We start from the raw sequence: 24,760 nt of genomic DNA on the forward strand, positions 1-24,760 counted from the left end.
TTTGAGTGAAGTTGGCTAATTCTTTAGTGCGTAGTTGGTTTTAGAAAGTGTCAGAGGTTGTTTACATTGTATTTAGTTTCGAGCAGTGAAGCTAATCACAGGCAGAGCTCAATAACCAATCAGAAGAGTTTAGATTAAAATCCACTCATTGCTGTCAACACGAGAAATTTTTGGTCAATGACGCATGAATTCTGCCAATGGAACAAAGTAAAGAAGATTTAGTGTGCATCAGATTTAGGTTTTAGTGATTATAAAGAGAGCACTCACGCTTTCCAGGATACAGCCTATGTAATGCATTTAGAGAAAAGTAGAGGCCTTTAGTTGTTGTTTTATGACCCTATACCTGGAACAATCACTAAGTTCACCTATGGTCAAATATTTAGACCAAAGTTTAATAGTAAAATCTACTTAATCACTAACATAGGCCTATTTAAACAACGTAAAAAAAAAAAAAAAAAATATATATATATATATATATATATATATATATATATATATATATATATATATATATATATATATATATATATATATATATATGCTGACTAATGTATATCCATTTACACTGGGCTATTAGAATACAATTTTTATTTTTTTTGTGTGGAAATTTATTATTCGTTCAGTCAGCTGAGAAAATATGTATGAAGCACAAGAGAGCAGAGCTTTTTGCCTGCCGCTGCTTTTAGGAGGACTGTGGTACTGGTGCTGATGCGGGATGAGTCAGGCTATATGATGCTTCTGCTGTCGCTTCCATTTCATCTGCACAAAACATCCAAACATTTCTCCATCTTCCAAACGTGGATCAAAACATGACAGGCGTAAATCATCTTCGACTTTAAGGCGACTTTGATCCAGGCAGGGGCCATTTCAGCAACACGCCGACTCATCTTCAGCCACACAGACCGCCTACGCGGCGCAGTTTGCTTTGCACCTGTTTGTTTTTCCTCCGTAGAGACGAATGTTTTGTTTATCATTCGGTGGGCTATATTATGTGAAGAGTTTATCTCCGTGATTTCATCCGTCGGATTCTAAAGAGACTTCAATCCTGTAAAGATTATGGAATCTGCCGTTTGGCAGCTTTGAACGGAGCAAACAAACAACACCAAAAAAAAAAACACACAAAAAAACAACGTAAGTAAAGAGCACTGAAGGAAAGACCCTCTACACAAATGCTACTACACAATGACAGCGATTGTTAAACAGCTGTAGGTTTAAAACCGGAAGCAGTCGTTAATGTGACAAGGCCAAGATACTGTAGCCCGGCTAATCTCAGCCATCACATTTTGTCAATAGGTCACGAGGATAACTGTTAAAGGCATTGTATTGAGACTATAAGGATCTACAAACCTAATTTGCATGAAAAAAAAAAGTCTAAAACAGAAAACATAATAATAAAAGTTTTATTGATGATTTCTGACAGATTTAATAGACTAACATATACACATTTAACTATGTAAGCTAGTAGGCTAAATGTGGCACTGAAGATTAACCATCTTTATTATTAAATGTATTCTTACATTATTTAAAGCCTTAAAATAGTTGGACGTTATACACAATTGTCAGTCACAATTTCCTTTGGCTAAGTCTCTTGTTTATCCGGTGTTGACAGCGGAATGAACCGCCAACTATTCTAGAATATATTTTGCGCAGTGAATGCCTTTGCTTCCGCAACCCAGTACTGGGAAAACTATAAGGTTTCATTATATGTATTTACTAAGATGAAAAAATGATGAACAATACTTGTAAAGCGTTTATTAATCACAGTTCAACATTTACTAATGCATTATTAACATTCAAATTTGAATTTTCATAACCGTAACAAACATGAACAAATACTGTCATAAATGTATTGTTCATTGTTTCTTCATGTTAGTAATTGCATTAACTAATATCAGCTACAATCTTATTGTACATTGTTACCGAATTGCCTTTAAAGATTACCCTATTTAGTCTGGATAAATGTATATACACTATATAAAATCGACATACGTTTATATAAACCACCAGTTTTCTGTGACAACTGATGGAAGAAATCAAAAAGCAAAGGTTTTGTGTGTCATCTACCTTATCAGAGCAAGCACAGTTGTCATACCCTGATCATGTAATTGCTGTAATATTTATAGAGGAGATTCCCAGAAGAGCTTGCCGATGAAGTGCAAAGCTTTAAAGAGAACTCCGCTCTATCTGGTACTTTTATTAGGTTTACTTAAAATGCGAGTAAAATAAAGAATGTGACTCTATTCTGTTGTGCTTTTCATGAACATGTTTTGTCAGCTCTACAAATTGTCAATTATTTGCATTTTGTTTTGACAGATCTGAACAGACATGGAGGCGATTTGGCTTTACCAGTTTCGGCTGATTGTGATTGGGGACTCAACTGTTGGAAAGTCGTGTTTAATTAGGCGATTTACAGAAGGCCGTTTCGCGCAGGTGTCGGACCCGACAGTCGGGGTCGATTTTTTCTCCCGCCTGGTGGAGATTGAACCCGGAAAACGCATTAAACTGCAGATCTGGGACACTGCAGGCCAGGAACGTTTCAGGTTTGGCCAATCTTTATCTTGGATTATGTTGCATTCATAAGACCTTTCTCATGATTCTGCTTCTCTGTGAAAAAATGTTCAATCGTTTACTGATGGTTCAGGGTGGAAGACTATACATGTTTTTAAAAGTTTCAGTGGTTTACCCTTTAAAAAACAAATCATGTATACCTACAGTTTCTTAAAGATGCGTGCGTATACACATATCACTGTGTTCAGTAGTCCAGAAAGAACTGCATGCTGATGGACACATTACTTTACATATTTAAAGGGATAATTCCCACAAAACTAAAACAAATAAATACATAAAAAGTCATTTATTCACATGAGTTTCTTTCTTCTGTAGAACACAAAAGAAGATATTTTGAAAAATGTTGGAAAGTGGTAACCATTGACATATTTGTTTTTTCTACTATGGAAGTCAATGTTCACCAAGTTTGAACATTTTTCAAAACAATTTTTTCACACAAAAAAGAAACTCATAAAAGTGGAACCACTTGAGGGTGATAAAATCATTATTGCATTTTCCTTTTTGGATAAATTATCCCTTTAATTACTGTAGTATCACACACGATCTCATAAAAGCTGTCGACAGTTGTACCTTTTAAAATAGTACACATTTGTATTTTATTTACGCCATAAGGTTGCAAATTGTTGACATATTTAGATGATATATGGACCAACCCATAAGTTACATTAAATGTCATTAAAAAAAAAAACTAACCAAAATGTTGGGATGGTCCATATCACTAATTTGGGTTAAAACAACCCAGGGTTTTTTTTAGATTCAACATATCAGAACCTTCAAAATTGTCCTGCTCAGTTTTTGTACTTGTTTTTCTGAGAAACAACCATACCTACTTTAAAGGGCCCCTATGATGAAAATCATCTTTTGGACAGAACTGTGCATAGGTATAGCGTGTCCACAGTCATATTGAGGTGATATATAGACAATAAGTCTCTTTTTTTTAATTTTGTGATGTTAAAATAGGATCCAAATCCCTTCCATTTTAGGGCCGACTGCAAAGTGATGTAGGAGTGTGGTTTCCCCGCCCACCTAATTGATTGACAGCTGCGTATTAAAGGGCCATGAAACCCCCTTGTTTCAGCAGGGCGTTTTCACACCTCTACTTTGGAAAAAGTCAGAAAAGTGGGCGTTTCCAGCTCTGTTTAGGGGGGAGTGTCGGAGGAAGAAAAGAGGCTTGGTGTGGGAGTGTCTATTTGGGCGCGCTGAATTTCAGAGTGACTGTGTTTACATGGACATCTGTAGTCGAATTATTTGCCAAATTATTAAATGGTGGACTTTAACTGCAGTTTTGCTCTTTCATTCAGGGAATTCATTCATGTCCCTCGCGACAAACGTGATATTTGATTCGAGGATCTGCTCTAAGCGTTTATTTTTCATGCAATCTTTGATACCGCACGGCGAATGAGAGAAAAAAAAAAACTCAGCATTTCCCGGAAACTTAGATGCACACGGCATGTTGTGTCAGAAAGCTACGTGTGTTATTCCGGTCACAAAATCCAACACGAGGTTATAGTTTGGTTGTAGTGCTAACTTGTTTACACTCGGTGCAATAGTTTGTTTGATACGAATAAAATACGAACTGAATAAACAAAGAGCACTGGTCGCTCACTTACCAAATCTGTAGAGACAGGACAATCCACAGCAACTAAAGTCGCGTCTTTATTTAGAAGAGACTAAAAGCGAATCCGGATCTCAGCGTTTGCAGATGAGAACAGCTCTCAGGTAAACAATAATCCTCCTTAGACACGTAAGTTATTGTTGTCGCGCGTCGCGTACACTGTTAATCCACACGTGACGCCAGCTGCGCTCTCACGGAGAGAAAATGAAAACAAAACTTAACGGCAGCAAACTATAAAAGCAACACTTCACGCTTGTTTTGCCAACACAACGTGGCGTCTCTGCCGTCTAAACACTGTGACAGTAATGAATATTAATGAAGTTGCACAATAGAGCGCGCTGATTGGTTTGAACCAAGCCTTTCTCATGCATTAATGCATCACACTGTAAGACGTAATAAGACTCACTCTGGCACAGACGCCCAGTCTGCACGCTGGAATACAACGCTATTATGTCATGGCCGTGACGCAGCTTCAAAAATTCGTTTCAAAACTGACACAGCCGCATGTCAGTACAATTATAAAAGAAGATACTTCAATTCGGGTTTGTTGACATTAAATCAGGTTTATTTTGTACATTAACACAATAGATATCCACATAGCAGTGGATATTAACGTGTGCCCTGTCACATTTGCCATGCAAAAACTGCAAATGTAAACGTGCGTGCTGTGTGTGTGTGTTTGTGTGAACTTTGTAACGACATTGTGTGTGACTCATTGCAACTCCACTACAAATACATAAAATAATCACTGATAAAGTTCTTACTGTAGTATTTTTCACAAACGTTACGTCAGATCTGCTTCCTTCATGTCTGTCACTGTGCTGTTTATCTGCCGCAGCCGAGGCAGAGATTGTGGCACACTCTGACAGCCACGTGGGAATGGTGGGTGGGGAGAACTAGCATTAAAGGCACAGGCCACAAAAACAGCTACAAGATGCTCAAAGCTGAAAATTCCAAACTTCAGAAAGGTATAATAAATAATCTGATGGGTGTTTTGAGCCAAAACTCTAAAGACACATTCTAGAGACACAAAACAGTTATCTTAAATCTTGAAAAGGGGGTCAAATATGTGCCCCTTAACTTAAATCATTGTGCATATCTGACCTGGAGTTATTATCCAAACACATAATTGGTGTTTCCAAGGTGTCCATGATGATCTAGTTCTCCCAGGCTTGATGGCATATTCACATGACACTGATACTTTTTTAACAGTGGGTGATTCATAGATACTAACTATATTTGTGAAGGAATGAATGCAGTCCACATACTTCTTCACCGAACAGAAGTTTTACCAGAACTCCTACAGGAACATAAAAAGATTTGATGAATCACTGGCATCCACAGTGTCACACACATCTAACTTAAAGTGATGTCAGGAACTCCAGAGGCCCTTCGGCATCCTTCACAGTTCAGTGTGTTCCCAACGGTGCTCCTGCAAGCACAGACCTCTTTGACAGTCTCACTCTGATGCTTTTTTACATCTCTTTTTTTCCTCCATCTACCTTGTTTCATCTCTGTCTTTGATTGCAGTTTTACATTTTCTGTTCTTTCTGTTCCTGTCATACACACAAATACCTTTCTCAGATTCATTTCCTAGATAGAGGGAAATTAATTCTTTCTTTCTTTCTTTCTTTCTTTCTTTCTTTCTTTCTGTCTGTCTGTCTGTCTAGTAGTAGTCTTGTCACACACAAGAGTCACCAAATCAAAATAAACTTTTGATTCTGGAAAATAATATTAGCATCCAATCACGATTACCTCTCAATTAACATGCATTAATGTATCATGTAATTACCAGAGTAGTGTTTAAAAGTGTTTGTTAGCCATAGAAAGACATTTTAAAAATTGCTGGTATGTTACCAAACATGTTTGCCGCGGAAAAGCCATTTGGTGTCCACAACTTGCTACCAAGGAAAAATGTTAAATAAATCTGTTCCGACACGGAAAAAACCTGATAGCAAATATATAATACAATACAGTAAATACTAGTGTTTTAGAACCATACTTTAGTAATGTATATTATACTGTACACAACTATTTATTTACAACACTTTGTTAATCAATGCTCAAGCAAACTCTAGTATTAAGTGAACTGATAAACTATAATAAATACTTAAGCATACTGTAGTAGCCTACTACAGTAAACTGTGATGTACTGTAGTATAACATATCATATAGTTGATTACCACAAGATTAATTTTAGTATGGTGCAAAAACACTATATTATGTTTACAATAAAGTACTATAGATTACTTTCATGTAGGTTTTTTTACTCTTTTTAATTGAAAGTTGACTTAAGATTATTATGCAAGCAGAAATGTGTTATAAAGGATGGGATTTATGCAGGCATGATGATCAAACATCTGGCATGCAGCTGTGAAGTCTGTCATTACACTGAAAGATCTAGTTAAACAAGTTTTGATTTATTTATTCAACGCATGAGTTGTTCAATCAGGATACATTTCGAAAGTGAGTTCAATGCTTCTTTATGTGATTCAATTGTAATTATGCATTCTCTACTAAAAGGAACACTATTTTTTACCTGGGTAGGGGGGTGGATTCATTTCGTTTTGCAACTCCCTTAGAATAAAACAGTTTTACCTTTTTTTTCTATTAAGCAGATTAGCTTAGCTTAGCATAAATCATTGAATTAGATTAGACCATTAGTATCTCAATCAAAAATGTCCAAAAAAGTTGACAATGTCCTTATTTAAAGGGCACCTAGGTTACCCCTTTTTTCAGATTTAATATAAGTCCTTTGTGTCTCTAGAATGTGTCTGTAAAGTTTCAGCTCAAAACACCCATTAGATTTATTATTATTATACCTTTTATAAGTTTCTATTTTATACCTTTTTGCATGAGGTAGTGGTTTTGTTGTACTGCGCCTTTAAGGCTAGTCCTCCTAGCCCACCGTTTCTACATGCCTTTCTGCATTCCTTAATCTCCTCCCTCGGCTTATTCAGACAACAAACAGACTTAAAGGAAGAAGATCTCATGTAAGGTTTGTGAGAAATACAGTAAGAACTTTACCAATGAGTATTTGATGTATTTGTTGTGGAGTTGCAACAATAAGTCACACACAATGTCCTTACAAAGTTCACGCGCACACACACACACGCGCACACACACACACACACACACACACACACACACACACACACACACACACACACACACACCGCACTTTAGTGCAAATGTGACAGGATACAGGTTAATATCCACAGCTGTATGGATATCTGTCATGTTAACGTACAAAATAACCTGATTTAACATCCACAAACCGGGACTGAAGGTCTTCTTTAATAACTGTTCAGACACGTGGCTGTGCTGATGAAGTAAAGCTGAAGTAAATCGCTGTAATTCATTACACACATGCACTGTTTTAAAACATTTGAAACTTGTGAAACTCACTCTTCTTGATCCCATCTGATGATGATTGATGACCCTAGCAAACTGAACAGACCTTTTATTCTCGGTTGCTTTGCGCACCACCTGTCTTGTTGATATGATTATACTCCTGACTCCCAGGACATGTTAATACGCAGCTATCAATCAATTCGGTGGGCGGGGGGACCACACTCCTACGTCATGTTGGGGTCGATCTGAAAACCCCTCCAATTGGTCCACTGTTTTTATGTTGTTAAATTGAAAACAAAAGGACTGTGTGCGTTTTTATCACCCAAATATGATTGTGTTTACACTATATCTACAAACTTCTGTCCAAATGTCTAGTCCACTTAAATTTGTAGCAACTAACAAGCTAACTTGATTCATTCATGTTGTCCCAACACAAATCGATTGAATATAGTTTTTTTTTTCGTGTACTAAGACAGAAAATGAGAAGTTGCTATTTTCTAGGTATACTCCCATTTCAGCGTTATAGTCAAATAATTTTGCTGCAAGACAATGACTGCAGCAGGAGCAATGATATTGAAAATAACACCCGAAAACAGTTCCCAGTGAGGTAACTAGGTAATAGCAAAGTTTCTTGATTATTACACCACTAGTATCTAGTCTTATCAAGTAAATAACATAATTTTTTGACAGCCTTAGAAGGTAATGTAACCACAGAATACTCAAGCTTTAAATATGAATATTATTGTAACCCTACTGAAAAAAACAGCTTAAACTAGCCTAGGCTGGTTGGCTGGTTTTAGCTGGTTGACCAGCCTGGTTTTAGAGGGGTTTTGGTTATTTCTAGTCTGGTCTTAGCTGGTCAGGCTGGAAAATGACCAGCTAAATCCAGCTAAAACCAGCTTGACCAGCCTAGTTTAACCTGGGCATAGCTTTTTTTGGCTGGGCTCCCAGCCTGGCTACGCTGGTCAAGCTGGTTTTAGCTGGTCATCTCTCAGCCTAACCAGCTAGGACCAGGCTGGAAATGGCCAAAACCCCTCTAAAACCAGGCTGGTCAACCAGGTAAAACCAGCCAACCAGCCTAGGCTGGTTTAAGCATTTTTTTTCAGTAGGGAACTCTTTGAAACTTTCATATGAGAGGTGCAAAATGGTCTAATCCAATTCAATGATCTATGCTAATCTAAGCTAAAAGTGCTTCTGGCCAGACCCGAAGATCAGCTGAATGAATGAATAAATAGTCAAACTCAACTGTTTAACTCTACTGAGTTTTAAAAAATGAGACTATTTACTCAAAAAAAAAAAAAGGAGAAAAAAGATGAGTGTTCCTTTACCCTCGATTTACATTCAGGAACATTATTTTATTGTGTCACAGGTCTATTACTCGAGCATACTACCGTAACTCTGTGGGCGGCCTGCTGCTCTTCGACATCACCAACCGCCGCTCTTTCCAGAACGTTCACGAGTGGCTAGAGGAGGCGCGCAGTCACGTGCAGCCCCACAGCATCGTCTTCCTGTTAGTCGGGCACAAATGTGATCTGGAACCACAGCGCCAGGTGAGCCAGCAAGAGGCCGAGAAGCTTGCAGCCGCATACGGTATGCGCTACGTGGAGACTTCGGCACGTGACGCCATAAACGTGGAGAGGGCTTTTACAGAGCTAACGCGGGATATATTTGAGCTGGTCAAGAATGGGGAGATTAGCATCCAGGAAGGCTGGGAGGGAGTGAAGAGCGGGTTCGTACCAAACGTGGTGCATTCGTCAGAAGAAGTGACAAAGGGTGATCGCCGGTGCTTCTGTTGAATCCGCAATCATCACCTTGGTATCAAAAGTTCAGGCCCTGATGGACAAATAAAAAAATAAACGCTTCCTCCAATTACAGGGTCAGTCTTCAGCTCCCTGAATATGTCATCATCACCCCTTTCCTGCCTGCTGAATGCCTAATCGAGTCCCATCATGCCCCGTTGCTTCACTTTTCTATACTACATTGCTTATTTCCCTATTCACTGAAATCTGACTGCTGAGAACGGACGGTTAGTAAATGACCAATTGCAGAACTGATACTGAAAAAAGCCCAGAACTGTATCTGCACTTTAATTGAATCTGCACATGATGTATTGAGCCACGAAAGATAAAACAAAGACGTTCTGACTTTGAGTGTCTCGCACTTGGGTGTACAATAAGAGAAAGAACTGAATAACCAGAGTTTTCTTACTGATTTCTGAGATTAATGCTGGGATAGCCATTTCTGTTGACTGAACAAGGAAGGGAGAAGATATACTGCAATATACTACATGAAGAATTTTCAAAAACACATGACCTGACATGTTTCTGACTGATTTCCAACTAGATTTTCAATTAACTGAAGTGGATGGAAAGGTGTCACTCAGATGACGGCTCACCGTGTCACCCAAAAGGTTCATTTGTATGATCGGATGCAAAGACTCATGAAGAACCACTGAAGGTACATCCGAGAGCCCCGGTGCATTGTTTTACAACCATCTCACTCATCACGCATTACCACAAGAGGCCTCTGGTGCTCGCCAGAATGATGAAGAAACCTTAATCTGTTGTACTTATGTACATCTTTTACACCTTTTATCCCAAAGAGTGTTTCTGATGTTACAGCTTGTGATTGTACTATCTAATGTGAAAAAAGCAAGCTCTTCCTGTAGAACCCTAATGAGGGCTCTCCTTGTACACATTCGCTCAAGACATCTGTATCAATAGAGCTTGCATCGCCATGTATTTAACCATTACTTTATTCATCTAAACCATCTTTCCTTTTCTAAAAGACTAGCTCCTCACTGTCATTCTCACCCCTAAATAAATAATCCCATAACCGCTTTCTCAAATACGAATGGAGAAGATGTGTCAGTACTGTCCATAACGTTGCACAATTAGCCATCTCTTTATTGGACAACATGAAATCATTTTAAAATATTGCTGAAACAGGGTCTCAGGGAAGGACCGCAAGATTTCGGATTGGGTTGGCCACTCACTCGCTCACTCTGTAAGCTTTTTTTGGCGCAGATGTGGATTTGCAAGGACTGGATGTACAAACACTACTGACTCTGTTTTAGTGAATTTGAGACACCTTGTACCTCTGTATCAAGGGAACTTGAAATGTAATAACGATTAAAGTAACATGTTAAAACTGTTTCGGTTGTATTTCGGTTGATCAACGTTCCACTCACTAGCGAAAGGAATTTAAAGTGATAGTTGATTCAATAGACAGTTGGTCTAAAAATTTAAATTCTGCTAATTTCTCACACTTCTGCTGTTCCAATCTCCTGAGGCTTTCACTCATCTTCGACACACAAATTAAATGATCTTAGAATGAAATTTGAGCTCCCTCATTCTCCTTAGAAAGCAATGATCCTGAGACCTTTTAGTCCAGAAAAAGAACCAAAACATTCCCTTTAACTTCATACTAAAATAATTCTTGCACCTGTTGTTCAATTCAGATCAGGATGCAAGTTAACACTGTCCAATATGCGTGCACGTTGCAGTGCTAAGTCTAATGGCAGCCTGATGGGAGAGAAGATATAGGTAAACAATCCTTTTTATGGTTTTTGGTGCACAAAAGTTTTCTTGGAGACTCCTATTAATAAAGGTGCTGTATGTAAGTTTTTGACTCTTCTAAAGCATAAAAATAGCATAATATGTTTGCAGGTATTTAATAAACATGTCAAGTGAACATTCTAGTTTCTCTGATAAACAATTCTAAAGTCAGATATTCTGCTTTGAAAATGTGCCTATACATGCCGAAATGCTGTTTTAGTTTTGGTTCTTTTAACTTGCCCAATGCCAGTTTGGTGGACGTGTATTTCATTCAGTCAGTCAGTCAGGAAGGCTCTCAAAGCATGTGGCCACGACCGAAAGTGCAACTTTGGTGAACAGTAACAGCCTTCAAAAAGAGACGCAAACTTAGAGTTCCATATGAGTTGGTGATTCATTAGCAAATTATATATATACACATGTATATTAATGTATATACATTATACATGTATATAAGACGTAAACATTAGGTGAGCAGGTTACATTGTAACCCCATGTCCAAACAAAACCCTATGTGACGAGATTCGCAGTGATAAGCAATTTGGCTGTTTGCACCAGACAAAAACATGACAGAAATGTAAATACAGCCATTCAGAAGCACAGAATAGTGCACTCACTGCACTACAGTGAATTTGTAAGGCTTATAATCTAATTAATACATATTTAACCTCTTTTACATTATTAAATGTGCATGCTAAATCACTAATATGTGTTGGTTTGCACTGCTTTACAGTTTTAATGGTGAACTATCTGCTGCTGCTGCTTTCAGTAGTATGGCAATAATTGTCATGTAAAAGGGTATTCAATCTCACATTATTAGCATTTAACACTGAATAAAGCACATGAGCTGTACCTGAGGTGATCGTTGTTCACCTGTGAGAAATAGAAGCCGTTTCTAAAATAGAAATTTCAGGTAGTATGGAAAATAGTATGGAAAATATTCCTTCTATCGCGTGACGTTGCTTTTAGTTAGAAAACTGTTTAAATCAGTCTTAAATTGGTCTTTAGGCTTGACAGTCAGGCGCACTCATGTCAATCTGGCAACCTGCACTTGCGTGGTCTCGTCAGAGGAAGGGGCGAAGTGAAAATGTGTTTTGATCCAAGTGTGCAATACCTAGTTCAACCACTGGGTGTCAAACTTACTGTTTTTGACAATATTTTCATTCCTTTTCTGAACTGTAACATTTTATGATTGTTGTGGACTATGGAGGAAGCTCTCAGATTTCATCCAAAATATCTTAATTTGTGTTCTGAAGATGAATGAAAAGCTCAAAGTAATGCAACAACAAGATGATTATATATATATATATATATATATATATATATATATATATATAAATTTATAAACAAATATAATCAAAAATAATTTTCATTTTTTGGAGAAGTATCACATTAAATTTCTCACCCTGAAGTTACCAAAAGTATAGATCCTTTGTTGTTTACAAAATTAAAGTCAGCCGTCTTTAGTGTGTGCAAGAAACTGAACATTGTTACCTTTATTTCACAACTTTGTAAAAACGATCCCACACATATTCATGACACTCATCCTGAATAATGATTTAGGCAGGGATGCAAACTCACATGCGAGCGGATTCTGTGTTTACAATGAGTCCATGTATGTTGTATTGTTCAATAGGGTACTGGCTTTTGATTATTATCTATGCTAGAGCATTTTGTTTCAAAGCATCTCAATATTCAAGAAATTAATTTGACAGATTTCTGATGTTAATTATTCATCATATGACAGGATGCTTGAGCTCCAGTGTTAGGACCATTTTCAAAGGCTGTGGATAAAACCTTTATAAGTCGCTTAGTAGAAGAAGAAAAAACTCATTGAAAATGACCTTGAGTGTTATAAATGGTAATACAAGACGTTTAAACTCTTCTGACTTTAAAACAAGTATATTGTAACGGTTAAAGGTGAATGTTCAGTGTCTTGCATACAACCATCCTGCTTTATAAGACCTCATTGTATCATCAAGAGCCACCAGTAATTATTTTGTTTTTCTTTTAAAGTGCTGCCAGCAATTATACTTTGTTTTATGTTTTTTGTTTGTGTGACTGGCCAAGGACAACAGTCTCAATTAAACAAGTTCTATAATGTTCTACTGAAAAATATTTCCACATATATCTTGAATGGTTAGAAGGTAAGTAAAATAATGATTTTTTTTAGGTTCTTCATACCATAAAGGTCTATTTGCAGTTCAATGCTGCTATTATAAGTTCAGCTGTTGCTCTGCTAAAGAAGAACTGAAAGCAGAATTTAAAGAGAAAAGTAGCAGTTTCAGCACAAGCGATTGAAAGAAAGGGCCGAAATTGCAGGCACGTATTTAATTAGTTGTACTCATCAAAGGGTATTCATCTCGCTCACTGCCAAACCCACACTCAGCGACGATGAATTATAAAAAGCTATGCAGATTAAAAACACAGACCATATCATATGCTTTGTGCCTTTTCCCAAATCACTTCATTATTAGTTCCTTGTTCAGCGTTTAATGGCTACAGTGTGAGAAATGAGTACAGATGAAAAACATATGAGAGGAGTAAAAGTTCAGAAAAGGCTGGAGGAAGAAAGGAGGATAAATGAAATGACATCCCCCTGACAATCTGCTGCAGTTTTTTTTACAGAGTCTTACCAAGATATGGTAAGATTTTAAACAGTTTAGCTTTAACAGATCTGAAAGAAGAAAAAGGGCACAGAGGAAGACGATGTATAGACCCTGTGAAGAGATGCCCTATCTGAAACAAACTTAGAAATCATTATAAAAAACAAAACAAGAAAACTACCGTTATTACTTTTGTTTGATTTTTTTCTTCACCTTTTTACTTGAAAAAATAGTTTAAAAAGTAATAAATCAATAGATAACAGTTGATGTTGGTGCAAACAGATACATGGGGGTGAATCTTCTGATGGGGAAGGGATGGATCACACTAGGACCGCTCAGCAGATTTGAGGAGGTTGTCTTTGCTCCTTCTCTTGACATCCCAATTGTAAACACGTGCCATATCTGAGAGAGCATCGGTTAAGGTGGATCTGAAAAATCTAAAAATTGTCTCTGCTTTTTTCCTTGTTACTTCACCACTTGGAAGAACAGATTGTAAATATTTGAGAGAAGACTTTTCAACAAAGCTCCCTCTTAACAGTTTACAACAGATGGTGAGAACAGGTGACAAACAGTCTGTGTTTTCCTCAGAGAAATTTACAGATGTACTACAAATACCTGACTAACTATTAAAAACCTGATCTTGTTCCAAACCTGTTTGAGCCATTTACTATTATAATTTTTTATTACTATTGTTTTCCTTTTGTGTTGAACAGAAAAAACAGATTTGTAAAGGTTTAAAACCATTTAAGTGCAAGTAAATTTCCATTTCCATCTTTGGGCTAACTATCCGTTTAATGTGCTCTCTATAATTTCAGCAAGGCCTGTGACAATAGAACCAATAGAATTGTCTTTAGAACATTTCACTTATTAATACTGTACAATAACATCTGTTCAAACAATGTTTTAGTGGGCATGTAGAATAAACCAGTTTGGTCATGAGTATCATTACCAAGAACAGGGTGACATCATTTTCTGTAACCCTCAATGCTAAATCTTCTTGATTCACTTTTAATGGTTGATGGCTTATGAACACTCTCCAGGGTCTTGTTAAGAAATGTTGTTGTATGCACAAAATGGCCGGAAATGGCCGTACACCAATTCCTATGCTACAATTTGTGAACTGTTACAAAAAAACTTGATGGGAGAATGTGCGCAGCTGTAAGTAAACTCTAAGTCAGGGCTGCTCAACCCTGTTCCTGGAGATCTACGTTCCTACGGAGTTTAGCTCCAACCCCGATCAAACACACCTGAACCAATTAATTAGGACCTGAACAGCACTTGATAATTACAAACAGGTGTGTTGGATAAGGGTTGCAACTGAAATCTGCAGGAAGGTAGATCTCTAGGAACAGGGTTGAGCACCCCTGCTCTAAATAAACATATTTAACCTAAATAATGACTTAATTGAACTTCTTTAAAACATTTCAGGGAGGTTTCTAGGCAGATGTTATAAATCAGACCCCTACAAATCAAATACTGCTTTAAAATGTCAATTCCAAATAGTTTACCCTTTATTGTCTTACAGAAAATAAAAATTGTCTTACATTGTATTAGATTATTATTTCTTTATATATATCAAAACAAAGAAATTGTTATTTACGGTTAATTTTTTAGAAAAATTACTATTTTGCCATTATTTTAATTAATTTGTTAGCATAAGGCTCTATTTTAAAAAAAATTAAAATATATTTCCGACCTAGACTTTTAAACAGCTTTGACAAACTGTTGTAGGATCGGGAATCTTAATCTCACAAGTTATAATTTTAAAGGTATTATTTTAAACAATGTATGTCATTGAAAGACTGATCAAATGAAAGGTGCACATCACCATAAAAATAACAATACAATACCTGCAATAGTTTAAGGATACTGACTTCAGTGGTTGTGAACTGATCTCTAAGGAAGTCCAGATCCTCTTCCAGAGAGTCCAGATTCCGGGACGCTGTGGCCAAGTTTTTCTCCAACAGCGCCTGGGCCGCATCAATGTCATACTCCAACATGACATTAGCCTAGCACACAAAAACACCAACCATGGCTATACACAAGATTTCAAAGTCAAGCTAAACAATTCTGGGTTAAAATATTATATCCAAGCAACTGGGTGTACATTTCACTAAACAGACAGTCCCAAAGGTAGAGTGCCTTGTTCAACAGTGCAAAAAAGTAATCAAGTTTAATGTAATTCCCTGACTTTTACTGACTAGAAAGCTTGATTTCCATGACATCTAATATATGCAAAAACAGGCAGCTCTTGTATATATTAGATTATTGATGTGTTAAAATATTAATATTAAAATATTTTCATTTAGCATCATCATTTACCTGCTTTTTTAAAAACATTACATTACATTAAGCTTTTCTTTTATCTACTTTTTAACCACCCAGTGTTTGAAATAACCCAGTGGTTATTTTGGAGCCAAAGTTCTTAAATTGTATATTATCCTGGTATGTTATTCTTGGTTAAGGATACAGTCTGGAGACCGGTTTATAAGAATGAAAGAATTCATATGGAGCTAAAACTGCCTAATCGTAATAATGCATTATCCAATGGAATAATCTAAATCGCTGATATTTCATGAGCTGGACAAAAAATTATAATAATAATCTCCTGACAATTAGGGGTGTAATGATACACCAAAGGCACGGTTCGGTTAACGGTTTTGGAGCCACGGTTTGGTTTGGTACGGTTCGGTTCGGTTTCTGTTTGCTGTGGAGTTAGGGTTGATGTCATGTTAACGGCAATGCTAAGGTACAATAGATTCACTTACTAACAAGAACATCTTAACTTTTTCATTATTAAGTTTGTCATCACATTTTTAGTACAGTCAGAATACCAGAGTAAACAACTAAAATTAACTAAACACCTCCAATATAGACTAGTCAGAAAAAACTATTCTCTTTAGTGCAGCCATCTTAACTAAGTAAACTAAAATTAAATAAATAACTGCAGTGTAGACTAGTGAAAGATCTTCAAAAACACCATAATATCCACATTCTCAGGTGAGAGTCTTGATCTCTGTACAGACACAGACATGATGCTCATTTTTCATTATCTAAGGTTTCAGTTAGATAGATAGCTTTCCGTTTAAATTAATGAAAAAATATATACATATAATGTGTTTGTAAAGTGTTTTTACATGATATATTCACCAGTACAATACATTGCAGTTGTGTCTGAAACTAATGTTAGAGTTGTAGTCGGCTGTATTTTTGCCTCCCGTTTTCTCTCTCCTGCTCCCTCCATGCTGGTCATTTCTGTAGGTCCGCCTTTATGACAGCTGATTGGTCAGGAGACCGATCTATCATCATTTGGAGACAAAGCGCGGGAATATAAAAAGCATGTCGGGAAGAGCGGGAGAGAGCGATTTTTCCTTTGATCTCGTTTTTCGTGCATTTTCTGACATGATTATGATTTTTGTTGTTTTTGCTTAACTTTCGTTTGGGTAAAATTATTTTGCATTACTTTTGCCCACTTTGAGAAATTTTGTGAGGTTTTTATATTTTTATTTCAATTGATTTGTATGTTATTTTTTGCCTTGGCTCCTTCCCAACAATACTGAGGTTTACCTCCTCAAGTTCACTCTTTTCTCAGAGTAAGGTGGATAGGGAAGATGTCATACGATTTCCATTTTGCAAACACGTTGAAAATGTATTGTTAAAGACATCAGGTAAGAGGTAAAGATCATCTTTGTATTTATTTTATTCTACAGTACAGTATAGGGAAGACTGCGGCGCACGGCGCTGAAGACCTTTTTATCTTTTCATCAGTTTTAGCAAGTTAAGAGGGGTTATTCATGAGTTAAAATTGTTTTGTTATATTTCTTTCTTTTGCTTGGCTTCACAATTGTCCCCTTACTCGAGTTTAACTCATTTTTGTTTGATCCTTTGTTTGAATTTGCTACTTTATTATATTATTTTTATTAGTGTAAATATTTCTTTTTTGTATATATTTGGGCATTATTCTGGTTTCACTTTTGTACATTAAATCACTTTAGTTGGCAGTTCTGTTGCTTACACCCTCACATTGTGAGGTTTTGTGTAAGTTGTGAAACAGTTACGATAGATAGGCGTGAGCTTTGTCTACGACACAAATTCCATTCCAGTACTCCACTGGAAAACCAAAATGTTCCCACACAGATGACTTAAATGTGTCTGGGGGATCTGCAATCTCAGTACTGTGTGAAGCAGCCATCCTGCATACAGTAGTAACTGAGTGTGATGCTTTCTTAAGTCACATCACATGACATGCACTTGGAAAATACTAACTTAAGAATATAATATTTAAAACAAAAGCTCATCATTGCTAAAACAATTTAATCAAATGTGATAAATATGTTTAAATTGGTTCAATTAGTTAGAGACAAGTGATGTCAACCTCAACAATGGGCAGCAGGGGGCATAAGAGTATCGCGGTATGCCACGAGTTTCAAGATACGTATCGTGGTTGGTGTATTGTGATATTTCGGGTCGGTTTTAATATCGTTACATCCCTACTGACAATATCTGGAATAAACATTATAAAATTCTAGTAATTTTAAGACATGTGGGAACCCGGTACGCTAAAAGTGATGAAGAGGTTTCATGAGTTCATAAGCAGTACAAAAGAGCAAAACAAAGGCAATGATCGTCAACACTTTCACACATGCTGTTAAAAGCAGTTGTTTTAGTCAACACAACCAGGATTTCACAGCTCATAATGTAATGCAGTGACACAGGGTAGTAAAAAAACAAAAATCAGTACCACACTTGGTCTTATAATCAACCATTAAATTAAAAGATTATTATCTTGATAGATAATAATTATTTTGATTTCATGCTCACATCAAATGCATCAGGACTCAACATTCAACACTTACCCCAAGCCACAAGCACACTTTATCTGTAGGTGGAACAGAGGCCTTGCAGTAGACGTTATCAGCCAACAGAAAATGTGTCTCCATGGGATCTGTGGTGTCCTTTGATTTGATATGCATAAATAAAAATAAATAAAGATGAATTTTGGTGAAGCAGAACAATACACTTGCTGCATCTCAAAAATTTATCATTTAAAATGTAATTTTAGGGCGAATTTCATAACTATCTTACTGTGTTGTAATAATTTGTTTTTGATTATAATATTAAAAAAACCTCTGTAATATTATAATATTAAAAAACAAAATCACCTTAATTATGCTTATATGATTTATTGTATTGAGATAATTTGTTTACAAAGATGAAAAATAAAATATTGAAATGTTCATTTTTCCCCTCAATTACACAGCCCTAGAAGCAAAAGAGCACAAAAAGATCTATAACATGTATAGAGAAAAAGACTGACTTTAAATGACAGGCTGATTGACAGGCCAGTTTATGATGAATAGACACATTTATGTGTATGTTAAAGACACAATTATGACACGTGATCTAATATGTGACTGCTCTTCTGCAACACACTACAAAAAAAAATTATGAAAAAAAAATATTTATATATATTTATTAAAAAAAGTATATATATATATATATATATATATATATATATATATATATATATATATATATATATTTCTCACAAGGAGTACATGAAAGAAATCCTAAAAGCAGTAAATAACTTTGAGAAATCATTTTAAGTAATTTTCGACTGAACTTTGATTTGTTTCTGTGAAGCAATTTTGAGACAAATTTTCTTTTTAAATCACCATTAATTAAGAAATGAGCTTACCTTCTTTTTCTGCATGTGCCGTAGGATTTCTAATGTCTGTTTGATTTGTGGAATTTGGCTTTTCAACCTGAAACAGAGGGAAAAAATGTCAACAATTATAGTCTGCAAAAACAACTTGTAGCCACATATACGCATGCTATCCAGAGCACTTTACAGTAAGGTTTTATTAGTTAATGCATATACTAACATAACCAAACAATGAAACATACATTTATGACAGTATTAGATGTGCGTTAACACTAGTTCATGAAAATACAGTTGTCCATTGTTAGTTCATGTTAACTCACGATACATTAACTAATATTAAGCATAAATTTGGATGTTATCGATGCATTAGTACATTTATGTAGAACTATGATCAATAAATGCTGTGCAAGTGTTGTTAATCATTGGTTGTGTCAGTAAATACATTACCCAATGAAATCTTATTGTAATTTGTGACTGAAAGATTGACTACTTTTTACAGCACAGTGTAGAACAGATCAAAACCAAACCTGAGTTTCTTCTGCCCCAGATTGAGCTCCATGTATTTATATTTCTGATATTGTTCATCCAGCTTCCTCAGCACGGCGTCTGCTGTGTCATTGCCCGGCTGCTTCATGAAGGCGTCCACATCTTCCTACAGAACACACAATGTGTTTCACATCTGGTTAATTAAGGCTTATAATTAACAAAGCGGTTTTTGAGAGCCAGTTATTCACATGTTCTCTGTCACTCAAAGCTCACATTCAAGACATGAGCATGCAATGCCTGCACCCTTATAAGGAGAAGAACAAGGCGCTTTCTTACTTAAAGCCGTTTAAAGACGAACAAACCAACACAGACAGAAACATGTCGACAGCACGGACATGAAAATTAACTATATATCCCTTTCGCACTGACCACAAATATTGCTTCAGGGATTCCGAGGTGTTTTTTCTTATTTGCAGCTCCTGCATTGCCACTTTCTATGGTCGTCGCCATTTTGGAGAGACTTACGACTCTTCCTCTTTGACGCACGCGCACGCTGTTCTTACGCACGGGCGCCGCGTGCATAATAAAAGTGACTTTCTTCTTCTTATAACAATGAGCAGGTGATGATTTCATCTGGCCATTTTGTCATTAATTTCTTTTTATATCATATTTAAATTCAAATGTAGTCCATCTGTCTTTGTTAACGTATGTTTTTTAATAATATCCAAGTGGTGCTCGCTGCAGAGCCATTTGAGGAGAGGTGAGCTCCAGAGAGGGGGAGCTTAAGCTTGAGCTCCACCTTTTTTGCACTTCTTCTACGAGTGATGTCACTGGGGGTAGGGTTAGGGGTGGGGTTGGTGTACGCATTAAAACAGCTTACAGGAGGAGGAGCGACAGCTCATGCTCCCCCTCTCTGGAGCTCACCTCTCCTCAAATGGCTCTGCAGCGAGCACCCTCTCATAATATCCGACATTTATCAAACCGACCGGCAGATGTCAGTGTTGCCTGATTGACATGAGAAATAGCACGAGGCGCTGGCCGTGACGACAGCAGTTGGTGGCAAGCCAGAGGTTTGATCCAATACATTTGGGGTGAAATGAAAAAATAGATAAATACATTTGCTCTTAGTCTTCAGTTTGATTTTTCATAATATTATTATTGAGTCTGTCTGTCCTGCTTACTAATGTTACTGTCAGCTTCAGTACAGGCTTTCTTTGTCTGCATGTGGATCTTTAGGTGAAAGTAAGTAGCAGGGCAAGAATAGCACCTTATTAGATGTGTTTTATTAAATAGGCCTATATATGCACTTATATCACACATACAGTGTCACATTATAATTCATATTTAAAAATGATTGTAAATAAAAGCAGAAGAGTAACAAATATAAGCCTAAGGCAAGGGCGACACGGTGGCTCAGTGGTTAGCACTGTCTAAGAGCAAGAAGGTCACTGGTCCGAATTCCGGCTGGGATTTCTGTGTGGAGTTTGCATGTTCTGCCTGTGTTTGTGTGGGTTTCCTCCGGGTGCTCCGGTTTCCCCCAAACAGTTCAAAGACATGTGCTATAAGTGAATTGAATAAACTAAATTGGCCGTAGTGTATGTGTGTGAATGAATGTGTATGGATGTTTCCCAGTTGCCTACTGGGTTGCAGCTGGAAGGGCATCCGCTGTGTGAAATATATGCTGGATAAGTTGGCTGTTCATTCTGCTGGGGTGACCACTGATTGATTTAGGACTAAGCTGTAAGAAAATTAGTCAGTGAATGAATGAGCCTAAGTCAAAAATGCAGTAAATTTAAGTTAAATTGCATTAAAGAATGTGGAATTTAGCCAAAATACATGCAGATTAATTAAACAGAAGCACATTCCATTCTCTTTTAAACAGAGGGTGAAACCAGCTTATTTTAAAAAGATAATAATTCATATTTTTATTGGTAATTTTCAGTTTCTTACAGTAAAACAAAATATGTGAATACTGAAATGTGCAGCATATACTTTGGTTTGTGTTTATGTGTGTGTTATTTTTAAAAAAAAAAAACAAGTCAAAAGAATACTCCAATGTTCATTCATTCATTTTTGGCTTAGTCCTTTTATTAATTAGGGGTCGCCACAGTGGAATGAACCGCCAACCTATTCAGCATATGTTTTTTTCATTTTTCCACTTCGGATAACAGAATAAGGTAAAGTGGCAAACTATGTCAGGCCTGTAGCCATGGGGGGTGCAGGTGGTTCAGAAGACCCACCCCTCTCTGACAGAGGTCTAGTATTGAGCCCATACATGAGCTCGGTTGTCCTATTTTGACTGCTATGTCATCATAAATAGTGAAAATAACCCATATAAAAAAAAACTTAAGACCAAACGGAATCCTCTGTTGGCTCTGTTGCCAATTCGGTGTGTAATCCGTTTTGGTCAACGCTAACAAAAATGTTCATTTTACAATCTGCTGTAAGAGAAGTCATCTTTCACTACTGCATTTGTTTTTAAATGGAGAACATTTTTTTATTCTAAATCTTGGATCTTATTCTTGAAACAAAAATTAGCAATAAAATGTGTGAAGAAACAAAAGCTAAACATATTGAAATTGATTTGAATACTATTTTGGCTTATGTTGTTATTCATAAATTTTCGAATGTACCTTTTACAAGAGAAGATTTTTGAAGAAATTGTGAAGCTCTACATTAATAATAATAATAGTAATAATAATATGATTACTTTTATTATTGATATTATTATTATTTATTCATTCATTTTCTTTTCGGCTTAGTCCCTTTATTAGTCTGGGGTCGCCACAGTGGAATGAACCACCAACTTATCCAGCATATGTCTTACGCAGCAGATGCTCTTCCAGCTGCAACCCATCACTGGGGAACACTCATAAACTGTCATTCACACTTATATGCTACAGACAATTTTAGCTTACCCAATTCATCTGCACCGCATGTCTTTGGACTGTAGGGGAAACCAGAGCACCTGGTACATACAAACTCCACACAGAAATGCCAACTGACCCATTCAAAGCTCGAACCAGCAACCTTCTTGCTGTGAGGTGACAGCACTACCTACTGCGCCACCACGGCGCCATTATTATTATTATTATTATTATTGTTGTTGTTGATATTATTATTATGTTTTATTTTTTATTCAAATGGCAAAATTCTGACTGAGGCAAGTTGAATTTCAGTTTTTTATTTACCTAATAAATGGCAACAGACTACAGTTTTTAAATAAAAACTTTAACAAATTTTTATTTGTTTCTAATCACAAATGATGTAATTATTATTTTACATTGCTTCATTCTAACTCTTTAAGAAATATTTTGGTATATCAAAAAATGTTGTTATGATGATGATCAGACAAGCTAATTCATCTTAAAATGTCACTAAAGTGCAATATTTTATTCTCATAATTAAATAGAAAATGAAGCATAGAACTACAAAAAGAAACACTTTTTAAGAAAAAAAAAACCTCCCCTTCAACCAGACTGGATATGGGACTGTATGTACCAGGGATGAGTGTATTAGACCGCAGCATGCCTGCCTCAAATGCTAACTCTGTAGGCTTTAAGAAAATCTACATCCATCTGCAGTCAGTGACATTTAAAAATAGTCTATGTTCTTTATTTGCACCAGATCTCAAACTTTTTTTATTCCAATGTTCCTGATTGTCTATTTTAGATACAGTAGTAGATTATGGGATATTTCCCTGGATACATGCTGGGATGAAAAAAACTTGAATTAGCTTTTATTATATATTTTTATGAAAAGAAACATGAAGTCAATTATTAAAATGAATAAAATTCCAGATGTTAATAAACCTAATAAAAGGTTGAATATTGTATTGTGTGGTGTATTATTTCAGTTTGATTAGAATTTTCTATGCTTTAATATTATGGTAACACCTCAAAGCAAGATAAGTTAAGTCGGCTATAAATTATTTTAAGTTAAAAAAAAAACACTAAAGCAATTAATGACCTGCCGTTTCAACATCTACACCACATCTTTAAAATTAAAAGTTGTATTTATGGCATTTAAAGGGATAGTTCACACAAGAATGGAAAGTCCTCTCAATGTACTGGCACTCAAGTGATGTGATGAATTTTACAAAACAAAATATTGTGAAGAATATTGGGAGAAAAAAGCCACTCACATCTTTAGTAGGATCAAAATACTATGGATCTCAGTGTTTCGCCAACATTCTTCAGTATATCTTCCATTTTGTTCAACTATTCCTTTAAGTCATCTTATACTGGTCATGATGAGGTATGTTTTTGCTGATTCTTATTTAAATACATTTGAGAAGACTGCAGTTTATATACATTATACAGACACACTATGTTGAAATAAAAATTCAAAGTAATGAATAAAGCACTGAGAGTGACACCAAAAGCACATTTATATTGATGAACATAAATAGCCGGCTCAACAGATGTTAAACAGAGTGAGGCATGAAAAGATAAAAAATATTTAGCGTATATGAATAATATTCATCCAGGCAGACTGCTCTATTATCCATGTCATTATGATCAAATGTCACAACAGACATTAGTTCATTTATTACTGACTGCAACCAGTATTATGGGTCTGTTCTCAGTCAATTGCTCTGTACTTTAGCAAATTAAATAAGGTGCCAATGAAGTTCAGTACCTCCCGTTAATAGACTACAGAAAGAGTACATTTCACCAGTACTTGTTCTGACACTTTTGAAAACACATAGTCATAAACCTTTGCTGATCACACAAGTAACCGGCATGTTGTGTTTGGTATCAGTGTGCAGGATATTGTGGTTTAAAAAAAACAATTATTGCATACAATCACCAGCCATTTTATTAGGTACACCTGTCCAACTGCTCGTTAACGCAAATTTCTAATCGCCAATCCCATGGCAGCAGCTCAATGCATTTAGGCATGTAGACAT

General features: G+C 36.2%; 2 protein-coding genes across 4 annotated transcripts in view; one reads left to right on the top strand and one right to left on the bottom strand.

The window, feature by feature from the left end:
• Positions 1 to 20,382, bottom strand: part of vbp1 (von Hippel-Lindau binding protein 1) — a 45,347-nt gene extending 24,965 nt beyond the window's left edge. The window contains exons 1-6 of one of the 3 annotated variants that reach the window (XR_015494770.1): positions 20,278 to 20,379; positions 19,890 to 20,014; positions 19,396 to 19,462; positions 18,554 to 18,652; positions 15,060 to 15,706; positions 13,408 to 14,887 (exon numbers count right to left, since the gene is read on the bottom strand). Coding sequence is in view for 1 of the 3 variants with exons in the window: in NM_001020624.1 (NP_001018460.1) it covers positions 14,023 to 14,099; positions 15,568 to 15,706; positions 18,554 to 18,652; positions 19,396 to 19,462; positions 19,890 to 20,014; positions 20,278 to 20,358 (588 nt within the window). In the remaining 2 variants the exon portion in view is untranslated. 3 annotated transcript variants of the gene reach the window in all.
• rab39bb (RAB39B, member RAS oncogene family b) lies at positions 713 to 11,453 on the top strand. Its single transcript, NM_001080023.2, is given in 3 exon segments — positions 713 to 1,131; positions 2,314 to 2,540; positions 8,907 to 11,453. Coding segments are annotated over 2 exon segments (642 nt in total). The 5' UTR covers positions 713 to 1,131; positions 2,314 to 2,325; the 3' UTR covers positions 9,334 to 11,453.
• Positions 20,383 to 24,760: the final 4,378 nt, after the last annotated feature.

The sequence above is a fragment of the Danio rerio genome, chromosome 7 (genome assembly GCF_052040795.2).
Source record: "Danio rerio strain M-AB ecotype USA chromosome 7, GRCz13ab, whole genome shotgun sequence".
NCBI classification, from domain to species: Eukaryota; Metazoa; Chordata; class Actinopteri; order Cypriniformes; family Danionidae; genus Danio; species Danio rerio.